This window comes from Colobus angolensis, unplaced genomic scaffold, assembly GCF_000951035.1.
Source record: "Colobus angolensis palliatus isolate OR3802 unplaced genomic scaffold, Cang.pa_1.0 Scaffold198, whole genome shotgun sequence".
NCBI classification, from domain to species: Eukaryota; Metazoa; Chordata; class Mammalia; order Primates; family Cercopithecidae; genus Colobus; species Colobus angolensis.
In genome coordinates this window covers 1,420,970-1,445,590 of record NW_012115132.1, presented here as the reverse complement: position 1 = coordinate 1,445,590, position 24,621 = coordinate 1,420,970, and the positions used below count along the sequence as shown (strand labels likewise).

General features: G+C 35.3%; 2 protein-coding genes across 4 annotated transcripts in view; one reads left to right on the top strand and one right to left on the bottom strand.

Moving 5' to 3' along the window:
* MRPL13 (mitochondrial ribosomal protein L13) overlaps window positions 1-20,053 on the bottom strand; it is a 56,068-nt gene extending 36,015 nt beyond the window's left edge. The window contains exons 1-4 of one of the 3 annotated variants that reach the window (XM_011941058.1): window positions 19,716-20,053; window positions 17,836-17,959; window positions 6,726-6,819; window positions 36-96 (exon numbers count right to left, since the gene is read on the bottom strand). In XM_011941058.1, coding sequence (XP_011796448.1) covers window positions 36-96; window positions 6,726-6,819; window positions 17,836-17,959; window positions 19,716-19,742 — 306 coding nt within the window. In that variant the 5' untranslated portion in view covers window positions 19,743-20,053. The remainder of the gene's footprint in view (window positions 1-35; window positions 97-6,725; window positions 6,820-17,835; window positions 17,960-19,715) is intronic. The other 2 variants (XM_011941059.1, XM_011941060.1) reach the window with 2 other exon arrangements.
* Window positions 20,044-24,621, top strand: part of MTBP (MDM2 binding protein) — a 76,698-nt gene continuing 72,120 nt past the window's right edge. Inside the window, exons 1-2 of the mRNA XM_011941098.1 lie at window positions 20,044-20,234; window positions 21,086-21,166. Of these exons, the coding sequence (XP_011796488.1) occupies window positions 20,117-20,234; window positions 21,086-21,166 (199 nt within the window). The 5' untranslated portion in view covers window positions 20,044-20,116. The remainder of the gene's footprint in view (window positions 20,235-21,085; window positions 21,167-24,621) is intronic.

The window sequence follows — 24,621 nt, the reverse complement described above, 5'->3', positions numbered from 1 at the left end:
AAAAAAATAAAAAATAAAAAGCACAAGAAACTTACTGCCACTGGATCCCTCAGGTGAAGCTGAGCAGCTGTTACTTGTCTAAATCCACCTGGGTAGCTGTTAAAAGGAGCAAAGACATTAAAACTGGGCATGGGCTGATACCGTATTCTTTAAACTGATTATTCTTTTATAAGAAAACTATTTTAATAAATTGTTTCTGGAAACTATGCTGTTCATTAGCATTTTCAAAATCAAGTAGTAATCTACGCTCTTTGAAATGCTATTCTCTTAAATGGTCAACTACCATTATATCATAAAAAGTTCTACTTCTTGGAAAAATTTATTGGCATTAAGTATATTTCTATATGAACTGTAAGTTATTAATTCACTCACTCATTACGGGGCAGTTTATTACTACTTGATTTAACAAAGAAATAGAAACAAGCCAGAATATTTCATGTTCCTTACCAAATTAGATAAACTGTATAAACTACAGGTTAGGTCTGGGGAAAATGTTGGTAGTCCACTTGGTTCTGAAGTCAAGTTTATACTTTAGACAGCCAGTAATCATGTTTCCTCTTAGCAGTTTGTAAAGGTCTCTAAGTGCTACATATTGGCTCTAAGTAATATAATATTTCATTGTGTTCAGATCAATTATTCTTTATAAAATGAAAAAAGTGGCAATTACAATATATACATTGAATAGTATTGGAGGCAGCTTAGCTTCCAGATACCCCAGATGCAGGTATGGAATCTAGGTTTTGTCAGTGACCCCCAGTGTAATATCAGGCACCTCATTTTACCTTTCTGCTTATAATTTTACTCATATGAATAAATATTATCTACCTCACAAGATTTCTGGGTCAAATGAAAAAATATTTCTGAAAGGGACTGGGAAATTTAAAACAAAAACAATAAATATATAGATGTAAGGTTCTATTATCCTAAATAGATAAATAAAGTCCAAACGATTTTAAGAAAGGGGGAAGAAACTGGAAAGTCAGTGTGGAATCTGGAAAAAACCTTAAGATTACCTAAATGTGATTCTTTCCATATGTTCCCTTCAATAAAATTTGAAAATATTTTAAAGGTGATTTAAGAAAACACATTTTAGGAATAAAACTTATCAAAGTTAGAAGTTTGCTGAGAAAGATAGGTAGTTTTAAAATTGATATTCTCTTTTTTCATGGAATCTCAGTTTTAGAAAAAGAAATGCCTGTCTAGACTTCTATTCCTGCATTCTTTCTCTCCATGGAAAAAAATGTTTTACAATTTCTATGCTAAAAGATGATCTTTCTAGTTTGAAAACTGAGATGGCAAATTCTAAAACATACCATTTACAATATATTTGAGAAGTTTGGACTTTATTCTGAAGTATTTGGAAAGCTAATGTAAAATTTTGAGCAGAGGATGACTTGAGTAATGCAACACTCAATCGATTTTTACTAGTAAGAAAATAACTATACTCTTTCCTCCAGTATGGGATGGAGTAAGAGAACATTTGTTTTAAATGCTAGCCAAGGGCTTTTCATTGAAATTAATTCAGTAAACACTGAATGTGTATCATGCTGGGACTGGGGACACAGATAAGTATGACAAAATTCTGTCCTATTTAAAATTGAAAAATTCTATTGATACAACTAGTAGTAATTTGTATCTCTAACTCATGCCAATGTATTTTAGATGACTAAAGACTTAGATGTGAAAGTTCAAGGTGCACGCACACCCAATTCAACCAACCCCTAAAAAATTAGAAGTAAATGTTTACGAAAATCTGAACAAGAAAGAATTTCTGAGACTGAAAACAGAAGAACTTACAGAGGAAAAGGCATCTAATAATATAAAATTAAATAACTATACAGTAAATAACAAAAATTTTGTTAAAAGCAAAAAATAAAATAGTGGATTAATAATCTTAATAGATAAAATGTTCATAGAAAGTGATAAAGTAACACTGAAACGTCATTATTATGCAAATATAAATATTCAGCTGCATATCAAAAGACAACAGCCTTATTTTTAAAGATAATACTGTGTCTGCACAGATTTGGGATAACAAACATTTGTATGCTCTTCTATGGCTTAGTAAACTCACGATTGAAAATACCTATCAAAAGACCTATAAATGACCATTCCTTTGATCTTGAAATACATTTCACTTCCAGAGATTTTAAATAATCCTACATATATGAAAAAAAATCACTGGACAAAGACGTTACAGGACACAAAATCAATGTGCAAAAAATCACTAGCAAAAAATTACTAACATTCCTAGACACTAACAAGAGTCAAGCGCAGAGTCAAATCAGCAATGTATTCCTGTTCACAGCTGCCACAGAAAGAATGAAATACTTAGGAACACAGCTAATTAGGGAGGTGAAAGATTTCTACAAGGAGAACTACAAACTATTGTCCAAAGAAACCAGAGATGAAGGCTGGGTATGGTGGCTCATGCCTGTAATCCCAGTACTGTGGGACGCTGAGGTGTGAGAACTGCTTGAGCCCACAAGTTCAAGAAAAGCCTGGACAACACAGTCAGCCCCCATCTCAAGAGAAAAAAACTTTTTTTAAGTTAATAATAAAATCAGAGATGACAGCAACAAATGGAAAAACATTCCATGATCATGGATAGGAAGAATCAATATTGTTAAAATGGCCATACTGCCCAAAGTTTATAGATTCAATGCTATTCCTATTAAATTACTACTGAGATTCTTGACAGAACTAGAAAAAAAATTTCAAAATTCATATGAAACCAAAGAAAAGCCCGAATAGCCAAGGCAATCCTAAACAGAAAGAACAAAGCCGGAGGCATCACGCTACCCAGCTTCAAATTATACTACAGGGCTGTAGTAACCAAAACAGCATGGTACTGGTTAAAAAAAAAAAAGACACATAGACCAGTAGATCAAAACAGATAACCCAGAAATAAGACCACACACCTACAACTATTTGATCTTCGACAAACCTAGCCAAAAAAGCAATGGAGAAAGGATTCCCTGTTCAATAAATGGTGCTGGGAGAACTGGCTAGCCATATGCGGAAGATTGAAATTGGACCCCTTCCTTATACCACATACAAAAATAACTCAGGATGGATTCCAGACTTAAACGTAAAACCCAAAAGTATAAAAACCCTGGAAGACAACCTAGGCAATACCATTAAGAACAAAGGCATGAACAAAGATTTCACGACAAAGATGCAAACTGCAATTGCAACAACAGCATAAATTGACAGATGGGATGTAATTAAACTAAAGAGCTTCTGCACAACAAAAGAAACAGAATAAACAGACACCTACAGAATGAGAAAAAATTTTTGCAAACTATGCATCTGATAAAGGTCTAGTATCCAGCATCATAAGGAACTTAAATTTACAAAAAGAAATAATAAACCCCATTAAAAAGTGGGCAAAGGACAGGAACATACACTTTTCAAAAGAAGACATACATGTGGCCAACAATCATGGGAAAAAAGCTCAAAATCACTGATCATTAGTGAAATGCAAATCAAAATCACAATGAGATGCCATCTCACACCAGTGAGAATGGCTATTATTAAAAAGTCAAAAAATAACAGACACTGGCAAGGCTGTAGAGAAAAAGGAATGCTTTTACGTTGTTGGTGGGAGTTTTACACTGTTGGTGGGAGTGTTCAACCATTGTGGAAAACAGTGTGGCAATTCCTCAAAGTCCTAAAGACAGAAATACCATTCAACCCAGCAATCCCATTACTAGGTACACACCCTAAGGAATATAAATTGTTCTATTATGAAGACACATCCACATGTGTGTTCACTGCAGCACTATTCATTATAGTAAAGACATGGAATTAACCTACATGCCCATCAAAGGTAGACTGGATAAAGAAAATGTAGTACATATATACCATGAAATACTACATAGCTATAAAAAAAGAACAAGATCATGTCCTTTGCAGCAACATGGATGCAGCTGGAGGCCATTATTCTAAGCAAACTAACACAAGAACAGAAAACCAAATACTGCATATTCTCACTTATAAGTGGGAGCTCAATGATGAGAATACAAGAACACATAGAGGGGAACAACATACACTGGGGCCTACTGGAGGGTGGAGGCTGGGAGTAGAGAGAGGAAAATAACTAATGGGTACTAGGCTTAATATCTGAGTGATGAAATAACCTGTACAACAAATCCCCATGACACAAGTTTAACTATGTAACAAACTTCACATGTAACTGAACTTAAAAGTTAAAAAAAAAAAAAACAAGAATTGAAAAAAAAAGTTTATCAGCCCTTTATAAAAGCCAAATTTTTCATTTCAAAAAACAGAACAATGATCAAGTATCATAAATCATTTTGTGCACTACTACTTAGTAACCAAAAATAATACTTACAAAAAGGTTGAGAATTTTCTATTAAGTGAAAAAGGATATAAACTTGTATATACAGTTATCCCTCTCCATCTGTTGAGGACTAGTTCCAGGACCTCCTGCGGATACCAAAGTCCAGGGATGTTCATATTCCTGATATAAAATGGTGTAGTAATTGCATATAACCTACACATATCCTCTTGTATACTTTAAATCATCTCTAGATTACTTATAATACCCAATATAATGTAAACGCTTTGTAAATAGCTGTTATGCTGTATTGTTTAGGGAATAATGACAAGAAAAATGTTTGCACATGTTCAGTATTGATGCAATTAAAAAAAAAAATTACAGGCTAGGTGCAGTGGCTCACGCCTGTAATCACAGCACTTTGGGAGGCCAAGGCAGGTGGATCACCTGAGGTCAGGAGTTCGAGACCAGTCTAGCCAACATGGAGAAACCCTGTCCCTACTAAAAATACAAAAATTAGTTAGACATGGTGGTGCGCACCTGAAGTCCCAGTTACTCGGGAGGCTGAGGCAGCAGAATTGCTTGAACCTGGGAGGCAGAGGTTGCAGTGAGCCAAGATCGTACCATTGCACTCCAGCCTGGGTGACAGAGCAAGACTCTATCTCAAGAAACAAAACAAAACAAAACAAAAATTTTACATTTCCACAATGTGGAATCCACAGATATGGAGGGCTGATTGTATATTAAAATGTTAACTCATGGGATCAGGAGTGAATTTTACTTGCCTCTTTAAACTTCTCTATATTTTCTAAAATTAGTATATCCTAAAAATTTTACAACTAGCAAGCTAAATTTTGAATATGTAATTGTAATATAGTGTTATGAGCATAATAAAGTAGTATGTCCAAAGTGTAAGTGAACAGTCAACAGAAACAAAAAGCAATCAACTCTTTGAGTGATGAGGAAATAGAAAAGGTATCCCAGAAAATGTGACATCTGAGCCAATTTTTAATGGATAAATACGAGAATTCCTCACTGTCAGGGAACAACACGTGCAAAGGCAGAAAGGAATGAACTAGCAATATGTTGTCTAAGAAGAACTATGAACCAGCAGTAGGAACTGGTTTCCAATGACTTGTAAAGGAGTTTGAATTTTCATCTATCAGTGAGAAAGCACTACTGACAGGGACACTACTAGCTGATATACACATTATGGTAGCTGTTCACTACTGGTTTCCTTCATTTGCAGTAATACTACATATTATTATTATAGTAATTTCCATAGTATTTTGTGTCAATACTTCCCTTTATGCTTTTATCACATTATGTTATTCTGACTTTTAATATTTCTTTCCCAATTACCTCTCAATTTTGTAGAACTTGGTTTATACACAGAGATTTGCCAATAGCTGACATTACTAAAGATGGATGTAAATTCAGTTTTGTTAAGTTATATAAAGATTCATGAATGTATTTTAAGGGGAGGAATGGGCAAAGGCTGGCTCAAAGAAGCAAAACAGTTGTTCCAAATATTTAAGATGCACTTGGGGCAAGAGATGAAAAGAAACGAATGGGAACATCAAAGGTGAAGATGCATTTGGAAATAAAATAGTGATTTTGATCAAGAATAAAAGATCAACATTCCTAACCATAACTTGGGTAATAGTATAGAAACTATACTTAATTAAATGTGCACATGACCTGAAGCTGTGGATTAACTAATACATGAGATGATAAAATCAGGATCTTAAAAGGCTGGAGATAAAATTTAACATGGAGTAAACTTAAGGTCTTATAATTGAATTAAATTACAACTAAAGCACACAGGAAGGAGGAGACATGATTCAACAGGAGTACACCTGAAAAACACTTAGGAGTTTTAGCTGACAGTAAACTCAAACACAGAAATACTATGGCCTTGAAGAAAAGTTCTACTGCAACAGAAGATTGCCTAACTGAAAAATGGAGGAGAGTCACGCTGTATTTGGAAACCAACAGAACACACCCAGGTGAGTGTATTTACTTAACAGCGATACTGACAAATAAGATTTTATCTAGAGAAGAGTGACCATTCCTTAAACATCTTGTTAACTTTCAGGTGTTTGGGATGGTTCTGAAAACAGCAGTAACATGAATTATAGGAAGCAGAAATACAGAAGTAAAAGATTGACTAAAACATGAGATTAATCTTGTTCACAGGTTATATGAAACATTTCTAGGTTAAACAAATACTGTCAGGTAATAACTACATTTGGTATAGTTGTATGGTTTTTAAAAATTGAGTAAATTATATATATGGCATGAGTAAAATTAGTAATAAATGCCAATTCTTAAAAACATCTTTTTTCTTTTAAGAAAGAACTGTATTCTTAAAGTAATATATTTTAACTACCTGCTTTCCCTGACAATAGAATTATCTTACCCAGTATGCGAAGAGTACACTTTTTGTTCCCATTTGTTTCCAGAAAATGCAATGTGTCTTGTGTTCATTATAACAACATGATCCCCACAGTCACCTAGATTTTAAAAAGAAACAAGATTTTGTATGAAAAATACAAACCTTAAGAAAAAGTGTCCTTGGTTATTTATAAAGCCTAAGTTCAAACAACGTATTAAAAAATAAAAAGCAAGTCACAGTGCAACATCAAAAATCCTTGAATAGACTTCTGTTACTTTTTAATATAACATCTAAGTATAGAAAGAGTTGGCTGGCCATTTGGAAAATCTCAACACTGCAAAGTAAAAGAAATTTAATAAGGGTGCCAATAATAACAATACATCTTTTAAAGGCAAATTACTGTTATTACTCTTCCAATTAATAATTACACTTCAGTAAAAATGTTTGTATTAAGTGCCTTTAAATGTCTGATACAAAATTTCCCTGAAAAATAGCCAAGAAAATGAAAACAATATGTATATAGATATAAAAAAGCATGTTTAACCTATAGGTAAATTGAAAACAAACATAAAACATTACAATTGATTATCATTTTTTTCAAATTTAGAGAACAGACTGCTATGATCTTATTAACTACCATGGAAAGGTTTTTTTCCAACTATGTTTATAGTAAATTTAAACTGCTACTCTCAACTATGACTACACAAACATATTTGACAGGACAGATGACCTGAAAATCAAAATATGTGTATCTGCACTCATTTTCTATCCCTAAGTTTGGCTGTTCATCTGAAAACAAACTAAAAAGTTAACATGTACATTTTCAAATGACTTACTACACATCACAAAATCAAGTAATTAGAAACATTTATAAAATACCTATTCTACTAATAGAAAAAAACAAACCTGAAGATATTCTAGAAGCTTAAGAAAAAAAAACACTAAAAATAAGAAACGCAAGTACAATATATATGAAAACTAAAGATTTTAAGATTCTATGCAGAGCTCTAAATTTGAATGACAGAATTTTCAGAGACGTTCATAGTCTATATAGGAAAAGAATAAAGAAAAGAAAATAAAGCAAGTGGGTTTTCATCACTAGAGTGAAAGGAAATTCAGAGGTATGAATGAAAGACCTGGGAAGCTTGCTGTTATTAGATGGAAAAGAATAGTCTGACAATATTTAATTAAATGATTGAAGTTCCAAAAAGTGACACCCTGTTGGCTATTGAGGCAGTTGGGCAAATGCAGCAGAAGAGTAAATAAAGAAGGTGAGAAGATAACCAGACAGCCTCAGAAAACAATGAAATTACTTTAGCTCACATTCAGACATTTACAGCAGAAGATTAAGTGATTTGCAAAGACTCACACACTAAGTTACCTAATACCCAGTAGAGGCTCTTTCCATAACATCTATTTGGAGGAAAAAAATGACTCTTTAAACTTTCCACTAAAACTGAATTTACTTTTAAATTGTTAAGTTTTAAATACAGGTAAAGCATCTTGAGCCACTCAAAAAATATTTATAGAGAGCAAAAAAATCTTTCATGGGGCATTAGATTGCCACGAAGTAACTGAAAATCATATTCTTTCAGTTCTAAGGTATCACATCTAATCTAGGAAAAATTGTTCTTCCTCAATAATATATGCCAAATCTCTAGTAAATTCATTCTAAGAAGCATTTCTCTACTAACGCTAAACAAAAACTAACCAGCAATTAAATACACGCTTTTAACTGTATTTCATTAACACTAAAATCAGTATTACTGTAAGACTGTAACCCTGGATATAGCACAATTGTTTCTGTCTAAGTTTCTATTAAGTTAAATAGTTTCATTTTATAATTTTTAATTTAAAACTGCACATTTAATATATATGTACCAAATATAAATAAATCATAGCTCTAGTGCTTGATCAAGAGATGTTCTGAAGAGAAATTAAGTTGAAAAATAGTATAATAGTAAACAATTTTTAGAAATTGTGAGTTTATAAAAATTCTAATCTTAAACTTCTAACTTTATCTGACTCCTCAGTATAACACTAGGTGCTAAATTAAATGGCCAAATACATTCAAACTAATTCAGACAAAGTGAAAACTCAACAGCTTCATGTCACAAAACCTAAGGTCTCAGGTAGGTTACACCATCAGGGACAACTCTTAGTCCTATACCGCCTCAATGTTTTGGCCCATCTTCTCCCTTAAGCCAGAATTAAGTCATAATTTTTCCTCAAAATTGCCTGGGAGGAAAGGAAGTAATATTTATTCAATACCTTCTACTTTCAAAGCACTGAGCTAGGCATTTTATAGTCACTTTTAACACTCAAAGTCTCACAACTATCGTATTAGGTAAAGCTAATGTACTCCCTCTGCCTGACACTTTTACTATTTAATAATGTTTAATGAGAAAACAGTCAGAGGTTAAACAACTCAGCTAAAATGATATGTCTAATAAGTGGTAAAGTTAAGCTTCAAATACAACTCTAGTAACACTTCAAAGGCAGATCTTACATGTCTACCACAACCAGATGGCAAAAAGTGGTAGTTATAATGCCATAAGGAGGCAATGATATCATTCACTAATCAATTACGTATTCTTTTCTGCTAAATTCTAAGATCTCAGAAGTCCTTCTCAGCAAACCACTGACAGGTTACAGTTATTTTGCCATCTTTGTACTTCCCCATGTACCAACTCCTTGGTTAGGGATTCAAGGAGACCTAGAGTATAGGATAACTTTTTGTAGCCTTATTTACCAGTTTTTCCAACACTACTGTCTGTGCCAAGTAAGCCATGCTATTTAGGTTGGTGCAAAAGTAATTGCAGTTTTTGCAACTGAAATAACGAACTCTACTTTGTTCTAGCATTTGTATAATTTTTTTGGTCCTAGATCCATGCTGCAGACTCTTAATTATAGATCCCTCATATAGAGTTACCAGACACAGTAAGTTTACGAAAACCCCTAGTGTTCGTTTTTAACCATGTTTGAAATATTCCATGCAAGGGCAAATTCAGAGAGAGACACTAATTTAGCTTGCTGGGAGTCTCCAGCTCTTTTAAAATTTACTTTATAACCCTTTTCCATTGATGAACAAATCCACTTGCTATGTATTACATACTTACTAATGCCATGTATCATTCTCGATGCTGGGGATATAGCAATGAATGTAACTGAAAAACCTCTTTTTATTTTTTTAAACTTTTATTTTAGGTTCAGGGGTAAATGTACAGGTGTGTTATACAGGTAAATTGCATGTCCTGGGGGTTGAACATACAGATTATTTTGTCACCAAAGCAATAAGCATAGTACCCAATAGGTAGTTTTTTGATCCTCACACTCCTCCCACTCTCCACCCTCAAGCAGTTGTCTGTTGTTCCCTTTGTGCCCATGAGTACCCAATGTTTAACTCCCACTTATAAGTGAGAACATGCAGTATTTGGTTTTCTGTTCCTGTGTTAGTTTACTTAGGATAATGGCCTCCAGCTCCATCCATGTTCCTGCAAAGGACATGATCTCACTTTTTAATGACTCCACAGTATTCTATGGTGTATATGAACCACATTTTCTTTATCCAGTCTACCACTGATGGGCACTTACGTTGATGATGTATCTTTGCTATTATGAATAGTGTTAAAATGAACTGTACATGCTTTAAGTTCTTTCAGAAATCACCAAATTGCTTTCCAGAATGACTGAACTAATTTGCACTCCCACCAGCAGTGTATAAGCATGCCCTTTTCTCCTTGCCCTTGCCAACGTCTATTATTTTTTGACCTTTTAGTGATAGCCATTCTGACTGGTATGAGATGATATCTCATTGTGGTTTTGACTTACATTTCTCTAATTATTAGCGATACGGGCATTTTTTCATTTGCTTGTTGACTGTATGTCTTCTTTTGAAAAGTGTCTCTTTATGTATATCCTTTGCTCACTTTTTAATGGGGTGGTTTTTTGCTTATAAATTTAAGTTCCTTACAGAGAAATTCTTGTTAATAAATCTTATGTTCTAGTGGAAAAGCCAGGTAATAAACAAACAAATAAATGAAAATGCAATATGCCAGGAGCTGATGAACATGGGAAGATAAAGAGTAATAGGGTGGAGGGATTATTAAATGGTACAGGTTTTTCATGAACTTAATTTTCATTTCTCTGGGGTAATGTCCAAGAGAAACGAAACTGCCGTGCTATATAGTAAGCTCATGTTTAGTTTTAGAAGAAACTGCCATATTCTTTTCCAGAGTTGCTGTACCATGTTACATTTCTACCAGCAATGCATCAGTAATCCAGTTTCTATGCATCCTCATCAGCACTTGTCACTATTTTTTATATTAGCTATTTTGAGAGTTGTGTAGTATTATCTCGCTGTGGTTTTAATTTGCATTTCCCTAATGGCTACTTATATTGAACATCTTTTCATGTACTTACCTGCCATCTGTTCATGTATTCTGCCCATAGTCTAATTAGATTGTTAGATTGTTTGATTTTACTGTTGAGTTTTGAAAGTTCTTTATATATTTTAGATACGACTTTTGTTGATGATGTGGTTTGCAAATATTTTCTTCCAGTCTGTAGCTTGTTTTTTTCCCCTTTATAGGGTTGAATCCTTCCTTATAAGCTGTTTGCTTTAGCATAGTGGTTTTTAAAGTGCAGGTGATTCAGTCTTAGGCTTCTAAAAGGTGACTCAAGGCACAAGGATCCAGGTTCTTCTTCCTTCAACTAGGACAGTATTGCTTTTATTTATTGGGTTTCCTTGAAGATTTAGTTTGAGAAATGTTTGAAAAATAGCTATTCTGAATTAGTGACAAACAACAAAGTTTGGGTTTGGCCTTGGCCTTTATGTTTGTTTCTAAGTTTGGAAGGACAAATGTCCCAATGGCTACTTCAGTGTTAATTTTGGCATCCCTGAACTTGTGCACAGCCAATGTGATGAATGATTAGATAGGTTATCACAAAATCTGCTGAATGTATAGATACTGTAACACGAACAAGGCATACTGTTTAATTTATTGACAATATCGATATAGTCACTTCCAAAGGAGATATATATTCTAGATACAACCTGAAGCAAAAATCTACTGCAGTGCTTTGTAGGATGATATTCTAGGAGTGAGGTGAAGTATAAATGTACAATTTAGATTGCAAAATTAAAATGCTGTGATATTAACATTTGAATTACATTTATACATTTAACTGAATAGTGAGAGAAAAATATGTTAGCTAAGCAACTTTAAGAAGAGCATCATAAACTTACAAGGCACAATACTACAGATTAGATTTAGATCATAAATCTGATCTCTGTTGAATTGTTTGGTACGTTAGCATTCATAACATTAATCTCTATAAACTGAGTGCAACTTTTATTTCGTTCAATGCAGAACAGAAATATTTTAACATAATCTAATTTTAGCAAAGCTAAAGAAAGGTTTTCCTCTGCTTCCTTTAAATGCTCCTATAGTCCTCCTCAATGAATTAATCAGTTGGCGGTGAAAGGAGTAGAATCCTCAAAAAGAATAAGTCATACTCCACCACCACAAACAACCTTTCTTTTCATTTATCAGAAACATGTTCAAAAAGTTCCCAAGTCCCAAATTCAAGAGGGCAGCTCTTATTAGAAGGAGGGATTCCTTTACTAGCTCCACATCCTTTCTACCTTAACCCACATTTTCCATAAAAAATAACCTTATAATGAAAAGTCAATTTCCACAACACTTCACAAACATCCATTTCACAAATAAGGTAGTTTAAATATTGTATACATTATGTTCAGATACATTATTTGTTAATTTTTACAACCATTCCTAGAACAATGATGATCATCTGTAATATTATTTTTCTGGGAAACTGTAGGTCAATTTTCAAAAAAATATATTTATAGTGATTATGAGCCCATAATATCTGCTCAATAAATGTTTATTAAACCACTAAATGTTAGAATGAACTTTTAAAACACAACATATGTATAAATTGAAAATTGCTTGCAATTTAAGTTTTGATTTTAGTGACATCTTGTGGACACAAGAAGTTTTGCTAATATGTTACATATTAAATACAGCGAAACATGCCCAGGCAAGGTGACTCATATGTATAATTCCAGCACTTTGTGAGGCTGAGGTGAGTGGATCGCTTGAGTTCAGGAGTTTAAGACTAGCTTGTGCAACATTGTGAAACCCCGTCTCTACAAAAACTACAAAAAACTTAGCTGGATATCATGGTGCACGCCTATAGTCCCAGCTACCTGGGAGGCTCAGAAGGTGGAGGTTGCAGTGAGCTGTGATGGCTCCATTGCACTGCAGCCTGAGTGGCAGAATAAGACTCTGTCTCAAAACACATAGTGAAACAAAAATGCAACTCAGTCTTTAAAAAGTAAGTTTCTACTTTCACAGAAACCTAATAGGCAGCCACAACAGCCCTTCTGATATCCTAGCAGAATGCCTATTCATTCATATCTAAGATACACTTTTGCAATGACGACCTGGTAATAAGGAAACAGAACTTTGGGTAGACAGATAGTACTGTATTTGGAGACAGAAATTAGGTGACTGCTACTAATTGCACTTTTCTTCAAATTTTGTATTATTTGCATTTCTGCAGAGACAACCTAAGAGATCTCATTTATTATCTGCTGATACCACTGCTAAGGAAAAAAGCAGCAGGAATACTCAGTACAAGTGGTTAAGTATCACCAGAGTGACGTGGAATGGGGAATTTCCTACATGAGAAACAGGTGCCTAAGTTCTAGTCCCAGTTGTATTATAATATAGCTGAATAGCAATGAAATCCTGATTTTAGTTTACTCGACTGTCAATGAAGAGATGAGGTGGTTAAACAAAATATCTAAAGTCCTAAGGAATTAAACAACTATATGAATTGGTAATTCTCTATTTTTCTGGTCTGCCAAAAAAGATTTTTAAAGTAAACAGGTTTATAAGTTAAAGTGTAAGTCTCCTGATCACTTTTTACTTTCAAAACACAGTTGATCTCATTATTCATAGATTCCATATTTACAAATTTGCCTACTTGTTAAAATTTATTTATTACCCAAAAATCATACTCATAGTGCTTTTGCAGTCATTCATGGACATGCTCAGAGTGGAAATAAATTTGTGTTACTTGATGCACATGTTCCCATCTGAGGCTGAATAAGGCGATGCTCTGCCTTCTTTCACCTTTCATAAAATAAACAAGCATCCTTTTCATTTTCTATGTAGTGCTATGTTTCTGGCATCTGTGGACTTTTCTTAGTGATTTCACTGTTTAAAATATCCCTCAAGCTTGGTATACTGAGTGCATTCAGTGTTCCTAAATACAAGAAGGCTGTGTTGTTGCCTTATAGAGATAATATGTGTGTTAGATAAGCTTGTTATACTGCTGTTGGTCACGAGTTCAGTGTTAAGATGTCTTTAAACAGAAACACACATAAAACCAGGTTATGTACTGATTGGTTGATGAAAATGCTGTGACCAGAGGTTCAGAGGAATCTAACTCCGTATCTCCCCCAGAAGCAATGGTTCAGTATTCACTAACCCAGTGTTCACAGGATAACTACAGGGAACAAGAACTGACTACTCACAAAACATCTATTTGAAAGTGTCATTCCACAAACAATTTCTGGCAAGCATCTATGATGGGCCAGACATTGCACTGGGGGGTGCTTGAAAAACAAAGATTAACAAGACAAAACCTCAGATTCATATTATATACTCACAGATTTCAGAGTGTGGGTTTATTTTGATCTTACTGAAATTTTCATTAGGTAGAGAAAAAAGGTTAGAGCAGCATAAATCTTTGCTCTTGCCCAAATCAAATCATTCGGAATATCCTTCCTCTTAGCTCCACAGATCCAAAAATCTGACTTAGCTTCAATGCCAGAGCCCTGACTAAAAGTATTTTCTTCATTTTCACAACTGGAATTCATAAATGCAAGCACATTCACTTAACAAACATTTCTTACATTCCAACTATGTGTCAAGCACTATTACAGGCACTAGGGACACTGCTGTGTACAAAATAGGCAACATTTTTTGTGCTCTGGAAACTTAGTCTAGTGAAGGAAGGTAGATAATAAACAGATACTTACATAACATTTCAGGTGATACATGAACACTATTTTTTTTTTTAAAGCAAGGAAAAGGTATAGAGAGTGAAAGGGTGAGCAGAGGAATCAGGGAAGGCCTCTCTCAGAATATAAATGCCTGAGCAGAAATCTGAAATACATGAAGAAATAAGCTATGCAGGTATCTGGTAAAGAATATCTAGGCAGAGGGAACAGAGTGTGAAAAGGGCCTAAGGGCTGGGCGTGGTGGCTCACGCCTATAATCCCAGCACTTTGGGAGGCCAAGGTGGATGGATCACTTGCAATCAGGAGTTCAACACCAGCCTGGCAACATGGTGAAACCCTGTCTCTACTAAAAATACAAACTTAGTCGGGTGTGGTAGCATATGCCTGTAATCCCAGCTTCTCGGGAGGCTGAGGCAGGAGAAATGCTTGAATCCAGGAGGCGGAGGTTGCACTGAGCCAAGAGCAGGTCACTGCACTCTAGCCTGGGCAACAAAGTAAGACTCTGTCTCAAAAAAAAAAGGGCATAAGGCAAAAATGTGCTCGGCAGGCAAGTTAATGGAACAGCACAGGCCTGAGTGGATTGACAGAAATAATTAATTAAATAGTAAATAAATAAAAAAAGGAAAGAAAGTCAGAAAGGTAACAGGGACCATATTATTTAAGTTCTTGTAGGACACACAGAAATTTCATTTGGAGAAGATAACTGTAGTTGATCTATGGAGGAAAAATTACATGGAGGCAATGGCAGAAGAAAACAGATCACAGTGAGACAGTTTTTGGAATAAAACAGGATACAGTACAGCAGTTTAAAATCAGCATAGAGGGAGAGATGATGAGAGGTGCCAGAGTTCAGATATACTTTTTTCTAATATATTTTTAAATATGTGTGTGTATGTGTGTGTGTGTGTGTGTGTGTGTATATATATATGTTTTATTTTTTATTTTTTTGGTTGAACAAAGAGGAGTTGCAGATAAGACAACGCCTTCAAACCAGAGCAACAAAAAGAATAGTGATGCTATTAATTGAGATGGAAAACTGGGAAGGAACAGGTTGGTTTGGGTGAAGTAGACAAGAAGTAAGACATCTCCAAATGGACTTATTCATTGGAGATGTCTACTAGACACTAGAAAAATTTGCTTAATAGAAATTTGTATATGTGAGTCTAGGATACAGGGAAGGGGTCAAAACTGGAGATTTAAATTTGGGAGGCATTAACATATAGATGATTTTTAGATACATGAGACATAATGCAATCATCTAAGGCATGGGGCCTTAGGCACTTCAAGGACTGGGCCCTGAGGCACTTCCAATTTTTGGTGAGAAGAGCATTGGAGAGTTTAGAAAGCTGAGGATAGCCAAGGGTACTAAGAAAGGGAGAAGAAACAGGGAAACAAGTGAATCCAGGGAAACAAGTGAAGAATGTGTTTCAAGAAGAAAGTTCTCTAGATGAAAATTAGCCTGCACTCCTCAAAAGGTTGAGAAGAAAATAAAAGAAGGATTATTCTAGATTAAGAGACTAAAGGAGCATAACAACCAAAGACAATACATAAACCTAGGTTGCATCCTGGTTCAAAAAAATAATAGCTATAAGAAATATACTTGGGACAACCAGAGAAATTTAAAAATGCACTGAACATTAGACCATCTAATTAAAGTACTGTTTATTTTCTTACGTGTGTCAATGGCATTCTGGTTACATAGAGAGTATCTTTATTTTTAGGAGATGTACGCTGAAGTATTTTGGGGGAATTATAATGGCATCTGCAATGTATTTTCAAATGGTTTAATAAAAAACATATGATAAAATGTTAACAACTGTATTTAGGTGGAGAGTATAAAGAAATTCATTGTACTATTCTTTGACCTTTTCTGATAGTTTGAAACCTTTTATAATAAAAGAAAAAAGCAAAGGACAAACAACTCAGTGGAAGAATTTGCAAAAGACATGCACAGACATTTCACAGAAGAGGAGGCTATAAAGACCAATAAATGAAAAGATGCTCAGCCAGCCGTATTTGTCATCAGGAAAATGCAAATTGAAATCACAAAGCAAGCATTTTACATCTACCAGAATAGTCAAAATTAAGAAGAATGAACATATCAAGTGTTATTGAAGATGAGGAGTAATGGAAACTCTTGCATGCTACTGGCATGATAAAGACTCAACTTCTATGCACCTTAAAACCCAGTAATTCCTGTTCTTTGGGCATACCTTGGAAAAATTCTTCCATGTGTACTAGGAAAATGGCACAAGAATATTGATAGCAACATTAATGTAATATAACATAATGGCAAAAAAACTGGAAACAAACCAATGCTGAGTGTATTCATTTCACCATTATAATTGTTATTATGGTTAATTTCCTTTAAAATATCACATATTTTTATATACACATCTTTGTATGTTTAATATATTGCACAATAAAAGCTAAATAAAAATGTGATCAATTGCAGCAAATGCTGTTGACAAGTCAACCAGTATGAGGACTAAAAACTGACATCTGGATCTGGCCATGAAGTGCTGGGGTAAATGAGGTCTATCAAAAACTATCTGTAAGCAGAAATCTTCTAGAATGAAAACAACTTTTTAATCTTATTTTGGAAAAAGGATACAGAAAAGCAAGTCTATTAATCTTATTAGTGAAAATAAGCTTCCCATACCTAGCTAGCACCATATATTTTTCTAGGGGAAATGATTTTTTTAGAAGAGAGGACAAAATTATTTCCCTTAAAAACTCTTTATATGCACGTCATCATGTGAAAGGACATACATAAAAGTGAAAGTTTAAGTCATGGGGCAATTCAGGTTATTTCTGAGTGTTAAAAGAAGGGCTATTAATAATTTTGCTGGGCAGTGGCATAAAATATGCTTGTTCTGGGTAAACTGATCCATATGGTTTTCCCGTGAATAAGCCAAATTCAGTTTAGGGCACCAGTATGGTTTCAGCAAGAATGGAATACAGGATCCTCAGGAAAAATAAAAAGGGTCCTTAAACTCAGCCCTGTCAAACTTCACCAAGATTCTACTCCGGCATGAAAACTACAGTGGTTAATGACAGGTCTAAAATAATACTTACTCAGTGCATGGTACACAGGTTTATGTAATCCCTGAAGTCTTATTGATGCCATAGCGGCAAGTTTGCCAGGTGGCTGCATTTTCCCATCTAAGAGATACCATATTCTAGCAAAAGTGGCCCATTGCTTGGAAAAAAAAAAAAGAGAGGAAAAAATAATGATAATTGTCATTAAAATGGAAATACAGTAATTAAATTTATTATTATATAATATCACATGTTTTCTACAATTAATGTCAACAATTTCTTTGAAAAATAACTCTATTGCTAAAGAATTTTTGTTTTCATTTCTATTTCTGGAAAAGGGTTTTTTTTTTCTCTAATCATTCTGCAAAGACAAACACAGTAATTATTCCTGCCTGGTTTCCTGTTAGCAATATGACTTATGTTTTGCTATAAATATCCCAAAGATATATTTCCCTTTATATTATGACTTTTTTTTTTGTATAACACATAACAGAATCTGGAGGGGCAATGAGAAGCTTGTAAGAAAGTAGAAGCTGTTTATGAAGGTCTTCAAAAACATTTATATATTAGTAGGTACATTATATTGAAAGCTGAGTGGCCAATTGGAAACTGAAGACGATTCGGAAGTTCAATTCCTGGGGAGAGTAAAATAGAACAGTGTAGTCGGGAAAGTACAGATGGATGATGTGGAATAAATTTCAACTTTAAAAAGTTGCCTGAAATAGTTATCTTTAGGTTACCTCAGGAATAGACCATTGTTTTTACAGTCATCATCAATGTATTCAAATTCTTAGAAAATTCTAGGCCAGAAAGATCTCCACCAGATGCTTTCTCTATGCATATACACAAGACGCTAAACAATGCTGGAAAAATAAAATGAGGCTAGCTGGTTTTATTTTAAATTTACTTATCACAACCTCAAACTAATCTATATATAAGAAAAAGGCCAGTTTTTGTCCCCATCCATTGTAGACAAATAGTTTGATACTTTGACAGAAAAAAAACCCAAAAAACTTTAATGAAAAAAATACAAATGCTGGACGATGTGAAATTGCTAAAAAAGTTTTAAAAGTTTTATTTTACTTCCTGTATTTATCTCATCACAGACAGGCAACAAACAGTCCACGGAAGGAACCACACTTGGAGCGGCACTGGGTTAAGAGTCATCTTAGACCGATATAACCCAAACTAACTCCTATTCTTCCACCTGAAACCTGGTTCAATCTCAGCCTTCCCTATCTCAGTTGATGACACACCCTCCAGGTGTACAAACTAAAAATCCTTGGGGTAATCCTTGTTTCTTCTTTTGCTGTTGGCCTATATTCAATCTTCAGGAAGTCCTATTGACTCCACCTTCAAACAAAACCTGACCACTTTCAATACACTCCATAGGATTTCCAGCGTCTCTGCACCATCACGTCTCGCCTAGATTACTGTAATACCCTCCAAACATATTCTTTGCTTCTGGACTCTACTAACCTCTATTTCTAAACAGTCTATTCTCAACCCAGCAGTCAGAGTGCTCCTTTTGACACCAGGTCAGATCATGTTACTCCTTGGATCAAAACCCTCCAATAGGTCCCCATTTTACTCAGTAAAAAAAGCAAAATATTACAACAGCCTACAGTGTCCTATGTGATCCGCCTTATTACCTCTGCGACCTGCTCTCCTAATCCTCTTCCCCCAGCCTCACTCCCTCAAAAAAGGGCAGATTGAAAAGAAGAGGGGACGAGTAACAAACGAACGACATTAAGTGCTTGCCAGACTGACGACCCTCTTGTGCTTTCCCAAGGCACCTCTTAGCTGAGGGTCTCGGCTTCCCTGTCGCCCCAGCTTCACTACTTAATCTGCCGGAACCAATGCTCTCCTTCTGCCAGTATAACGAACCCCATCAAGCCATAAGAGTCCGAGCTCACCTGGGACGCCCTAGAGAAACTAGACATGTTTCCCCACTAGCAAGACCGTCCGTCCTTCTCTTAGTAGCCAAGCCGGGTGACGCAGCCTTACTGGCCCGGCGGGAAACGCTAACATCCAAGCAAGACAGTTCCTAGCCCGTCCAGCACTTGTCGGCTTCTCCCCTTCCTCGAGTTTCCTCCAGTCTTCCCCAGGGCATCAATTTCGTCATGAAAGGAGCAGATAATGCAGTTATTTAGGGAGTAACTCCCGAAAATACGGGAGTTACTGGAAAACTGCGGAAACCCGACAGAGGACACAATTTCCAGCCGACCTAAATGAAGGGAACAGGAAGTGCGTCATAGCGCGCGTCTGTTTGGATGTGGAAGCCGAGACCTAAAATTGGGGATTGATCTCTGAGGACATGGATCGGTACCTGCTGCTGGTGATCTGGAGGGAAGGAAAATTCCCGTCGGCGGCCAGTAGGGAGGCAGAACATGGGCCAGAGGTGTCGTCGGGTGAGGGTACTGAGAAACAGCCGGGTAAGCGCTGGGATGAGAAAGAGCGGGAACGGCTTGTGGAGCGGGGAGGAAGTTTGAGTTTGTGATAAAGTTCTGCTGGAGAGGGATCAATATGTAGTTGTCCCACGAAGCTGGGACTCTATCTGGGATAGAGTTAATGAGGGCTGCAAAAATAGCATCTTCATGGATAAACAGGGACAAATTTCTGGATGCAAGATTCCAGCCCTTAGACGTTCTTGGCATAGTAAATATTTAACTTAATAAATTTTCTATGCCTTAGTAATGGAATTTCCTGGTTTTGGGATATATATATATATATACATTTATTATTTCTGCCCCTGTGTTTCACATGCAGATAATACAGACAGGAACAAGATGGACAAATACCTTGCTGTACTAGAATTTACATCTAATGGGAGGAGACATCCCACATATAAACTAAGTTTCAAAAACAAATGATGAATTTTAAATGATTTTAATTGCTTGCGTTTGCACTGCTTTTTGGTGCACCCGTCTAGATTCAATATTGCCTTCTATGTATTCATTTGTTTCGATCGAACAAGCATTTTGAGGAGTAAATGTATGTGGTTGTGTATAAGGTATTGTGACAGAATTTCCCTTCTCTTTAAAATTATTCTTTTGAGGGGAATTTTGCATTTGTGCTAATTGGCTGGCATGTACAGATCGGGAGCCTTTTCTATTTTCTCTGCTTGCTTTAGATTTACTGTATCAAAACTTGAACAGATCTTGGGTGGCGTGTAGTACTTTTATGCACAACGTACTGGTCTTGACAGCCTCTGATGGTGAAACTGGAGTAAGTTAGATTATGTAAGTCTGGAGCCCTTTGACTTATTCTGTCTTTTCTTTTTCAGACTTCACAGCAGCAAATGTTTATCACCTCTTGAAAAGAAACATTAGTGCTTCAATTAATCCAGAAGATAGTACTTTCCCTGGCAAGTATAATAATGTCCTCTTTTCTCTGGCACAGCATTTGTACTGGAAATTAACTTAATTAATTTGGACCCTAAGGAATACAAGGAAATACTTCTTTACTGTGTACAAGGCACTGAGTTACAGAGGTAACTAAAGGAGTACAAAACTGAAAAATAGGTTACTCCTTTCTTCTTGACGCTTGAGTATAATAAAGTTATGAAATGTATTCTAGGTTCTCAGCTTGAGTTTTGCTCCTTTTATGAAATTTTCTTGCCTATCTTAGTTCTGTATAAGTAAGGGGAATGTGGCCTTATGAGGATGGTTTTATCCTAAGTAAAAATATATACATAATGCTCCAACACTGATTTCCTTACCATTTATTTATTTCTGTTCTTAGCTGTTACTGATTCTCTTAACAGTACTTAATAATTACTAAACACAATCAGTTCTTATCTGCTTTGACTTTTTGAAGTATTTTGCTTTTTTGACCAACCCTTACTTTGTAAAAATCTTTCCTCCTTTAGCTTCTATTGGCATTATACAAATGCATTTACTGACTTTGATAGTTACCTTTTCTTTTATTCCCTCTTCTTGTCCTTTACTGGAGAATGTCCTTTAAATGTTCTGAAAATGGAGATGCCAAAACAGACCAATATCTAAAAACTGAAGGAAGTTTCTGTTGATGCAAGGAAGGGTCTGCTCCTTTTGATAAATTTGTAGTTCCTGTGACTGTACAATCTGCACCTTTCTCTTCTTTCATTAGAGAACCTCTTGTCTCTTGGTGTCAGCTAATACCGTTGGGGAATGATTTCTAATATGTGTATGTTGCCCTAGCCTGTTTTCCAAGGCCTAGTAGTACTCATTAATTTTCAAGTTGGTATAATTTTAGTCAATACTACTATTATTGCAGGAAAGATTTTCTTTCATTTGCACCTCAGATGTATATGTAAAAGAGCTCTTGGGAGTATTCTAGGGGTTCTCATGATAAATTTTACTTTCCGCTTGTGTATTTAGGAGTTTCTTATACACACGGTCCTTGTTTTGCATGATAGTGTGGTACTTTATAATTGATTGTGCAAAGCAATCTTAATATAATAATCAACGAGAAAAATTAGAATTGTCCCATGACCTTTAATATCTTTTGTCAAAACATTAAAAATTCTCTTACTGTTATAAAATTTTATGGAAACAAAAAAATAGTAAAAATAAAATTTATTTTGTACACTATAATTTAAAACCTTAGAAACATTGAGAATTAAAGTGTTTTATTTCTTTGTAAAAACTTTATCAAGAGTAGTTTGAACAGTGCTTGCCACCTTTGCATCATCACGTAACTTATGATACAGAATGAACATCTTTTACTGGCGAATTATCATATTCCAGTTGTATCAACTTCCAATGTTTTATTCTTCAATTTTTTTTTCTTTTTTTGAGACAGGGTCCCACTTTGTTGCTCAGGCTGGAGTCCAGTGACCCAATCATGGTTTACTGCAACTGCAGCCTCAACATCTCCAGCTCAAGTGATCCTCCTACCTTAGCCTCCTGAGTAGCAGGGACTGTAGGCATGAGCCACCACACCTGGCTAATTTTTTAACTTTTTGTAGAGGCAGGGTTTCATTGTGTTGCCCAGGCTGGTCTTGAACACCTGGGCTCAAGTAATCCACCTGTGTTGGCCTCCCAAAGTGCTGGGATTACAGATGTGAGCCACTGTGCCCGACCTGGACTTTCACTATTGTGAAATATGTCTGAGTTCCTTTAATGTTAAGGTTTTTGCTAGCATCATTTTCTCTGGGACATCTTCACCTTTTTCATCAAAAGGTGTTTGTCACAGCAGCTATTTTTAGAATTCTATTTACATTAGTTTGAAGATCGCTTTCAGTGTTAGCACTTTTTATTTCTTTGGTGTTTATCTCTCTCTTTTTAAAAAATTCCCTCATCCATTTATCCACTTTTCTAAAATATCACATGGATTTACACTGGGAAACCAGGAGGCAACACAATTACATCCTTTGCTACCTGTGTGTGAACTGACTGGCACTTGTGCAGTGACCAATCAGTGACATACTTTAAAAGCAGTAACATGATTGGTTACTGATCATGACACACATCTTTTATGTATACGGTGGTTTTGTAGACTGAGAAACTTGCAATGAAGTCTTAAACTATGCAATTATAGTTAATTAATATACTATGGTAACTGAAATTTAAACCAGGTTGTTGGGGAACTGGTGTTATTTAAGCTATAGTAACTGGAATTTGTGCATATAAGAGCCATGAGAATAGAAACTACTTGCACTGAATTTCCTGCATACTAGGATTTTTGATTTCAGTAATATGGCAAGTTTGAGGGACGGAAAGTACAATATGATTATAATTGGGATAAGGGTGGAGAGGTAGGCATGGCTATTTAGAGGATTTTGTAAATAGTTTCAAGGTGTTTGGATTTTTTCCTAATGGTAATCAGTAGCCATTAAAAGTGTTAATTAAGGAAGAGACGTGATCAGATCTGTGCTTTTGAAGTATTCTCCCTGAAGTATAGTAGATGGATTAGAGAAAAGTATAGCTATTTCTGTAAAGGGGGATTCTGTAGAAGACCAAATGAGGAATGGGAGAGGCAGCCAGGGTGGAGGAAAATGGATAGATCTGAAGGAAATTATGGGGGTGGAATTCACCTACCTTGGCGTTGAATTGGTATGATGTAGAAGAAGGGAAGGATGAGAAAAGAATCAAGGGTGACATTAGGTTTCTGGCATGGGTAACAGCATGATGGTGGCATTTAGTGAGAAAGGAGAACCAGATTTGGAGGGAATATGACATGTTCAATTTGGAACCTGTTAATAGTTGCCTATAAGATGTCAAAGTAAAAAGTAAAATGTTTTACACGTTTACAATGTAAAAATAAAAAAGTAAAAATGTTTTCTAAAAGTTGGATACATGTGTCTGGAACTAAAAATGTAGGAGAGGGCTGGAGATATTCGGTTGTTGCAAAAATAATGGCCAAAAAAGCAATTATTTTGCACCAGTTAATACAAAGTATAGAACTAATGTATAGATGTCAGGTGAAGCCATGAGAAATGATGGGATTGCTTATGGATAGTAGGAAGAACAGAAAGTCTCAAACTGAATCCCAGTATTTAGAAGAACTGAACACCAGTTTTTAAAAAGAATAAGGAGGAGCCAGAGAGATGGGTGCCACAGAAGCCAAGTGTTTTAAAGAGAAAGTAGTCAAATATGTCGTCTTTTATTTTTCTCTTATGCTGAGAGGTCAAATAACAACAGCACTAAAAACTGCTAGATTTAGTAACAAGTCAGTTATTGGTGACTTTGATGAGTGTTCTTTCAGGGGCATATTGGAGACAAAAAACAGATTGAAATGCATATGGAAGGCAGTGGAAAAGTTGATGAGGAAATGGAGACAGTCAGGTGTGGACAGCACCTTCAGAAGTTTATCTTTGAGGAAGAGCTAAGAAAGTGA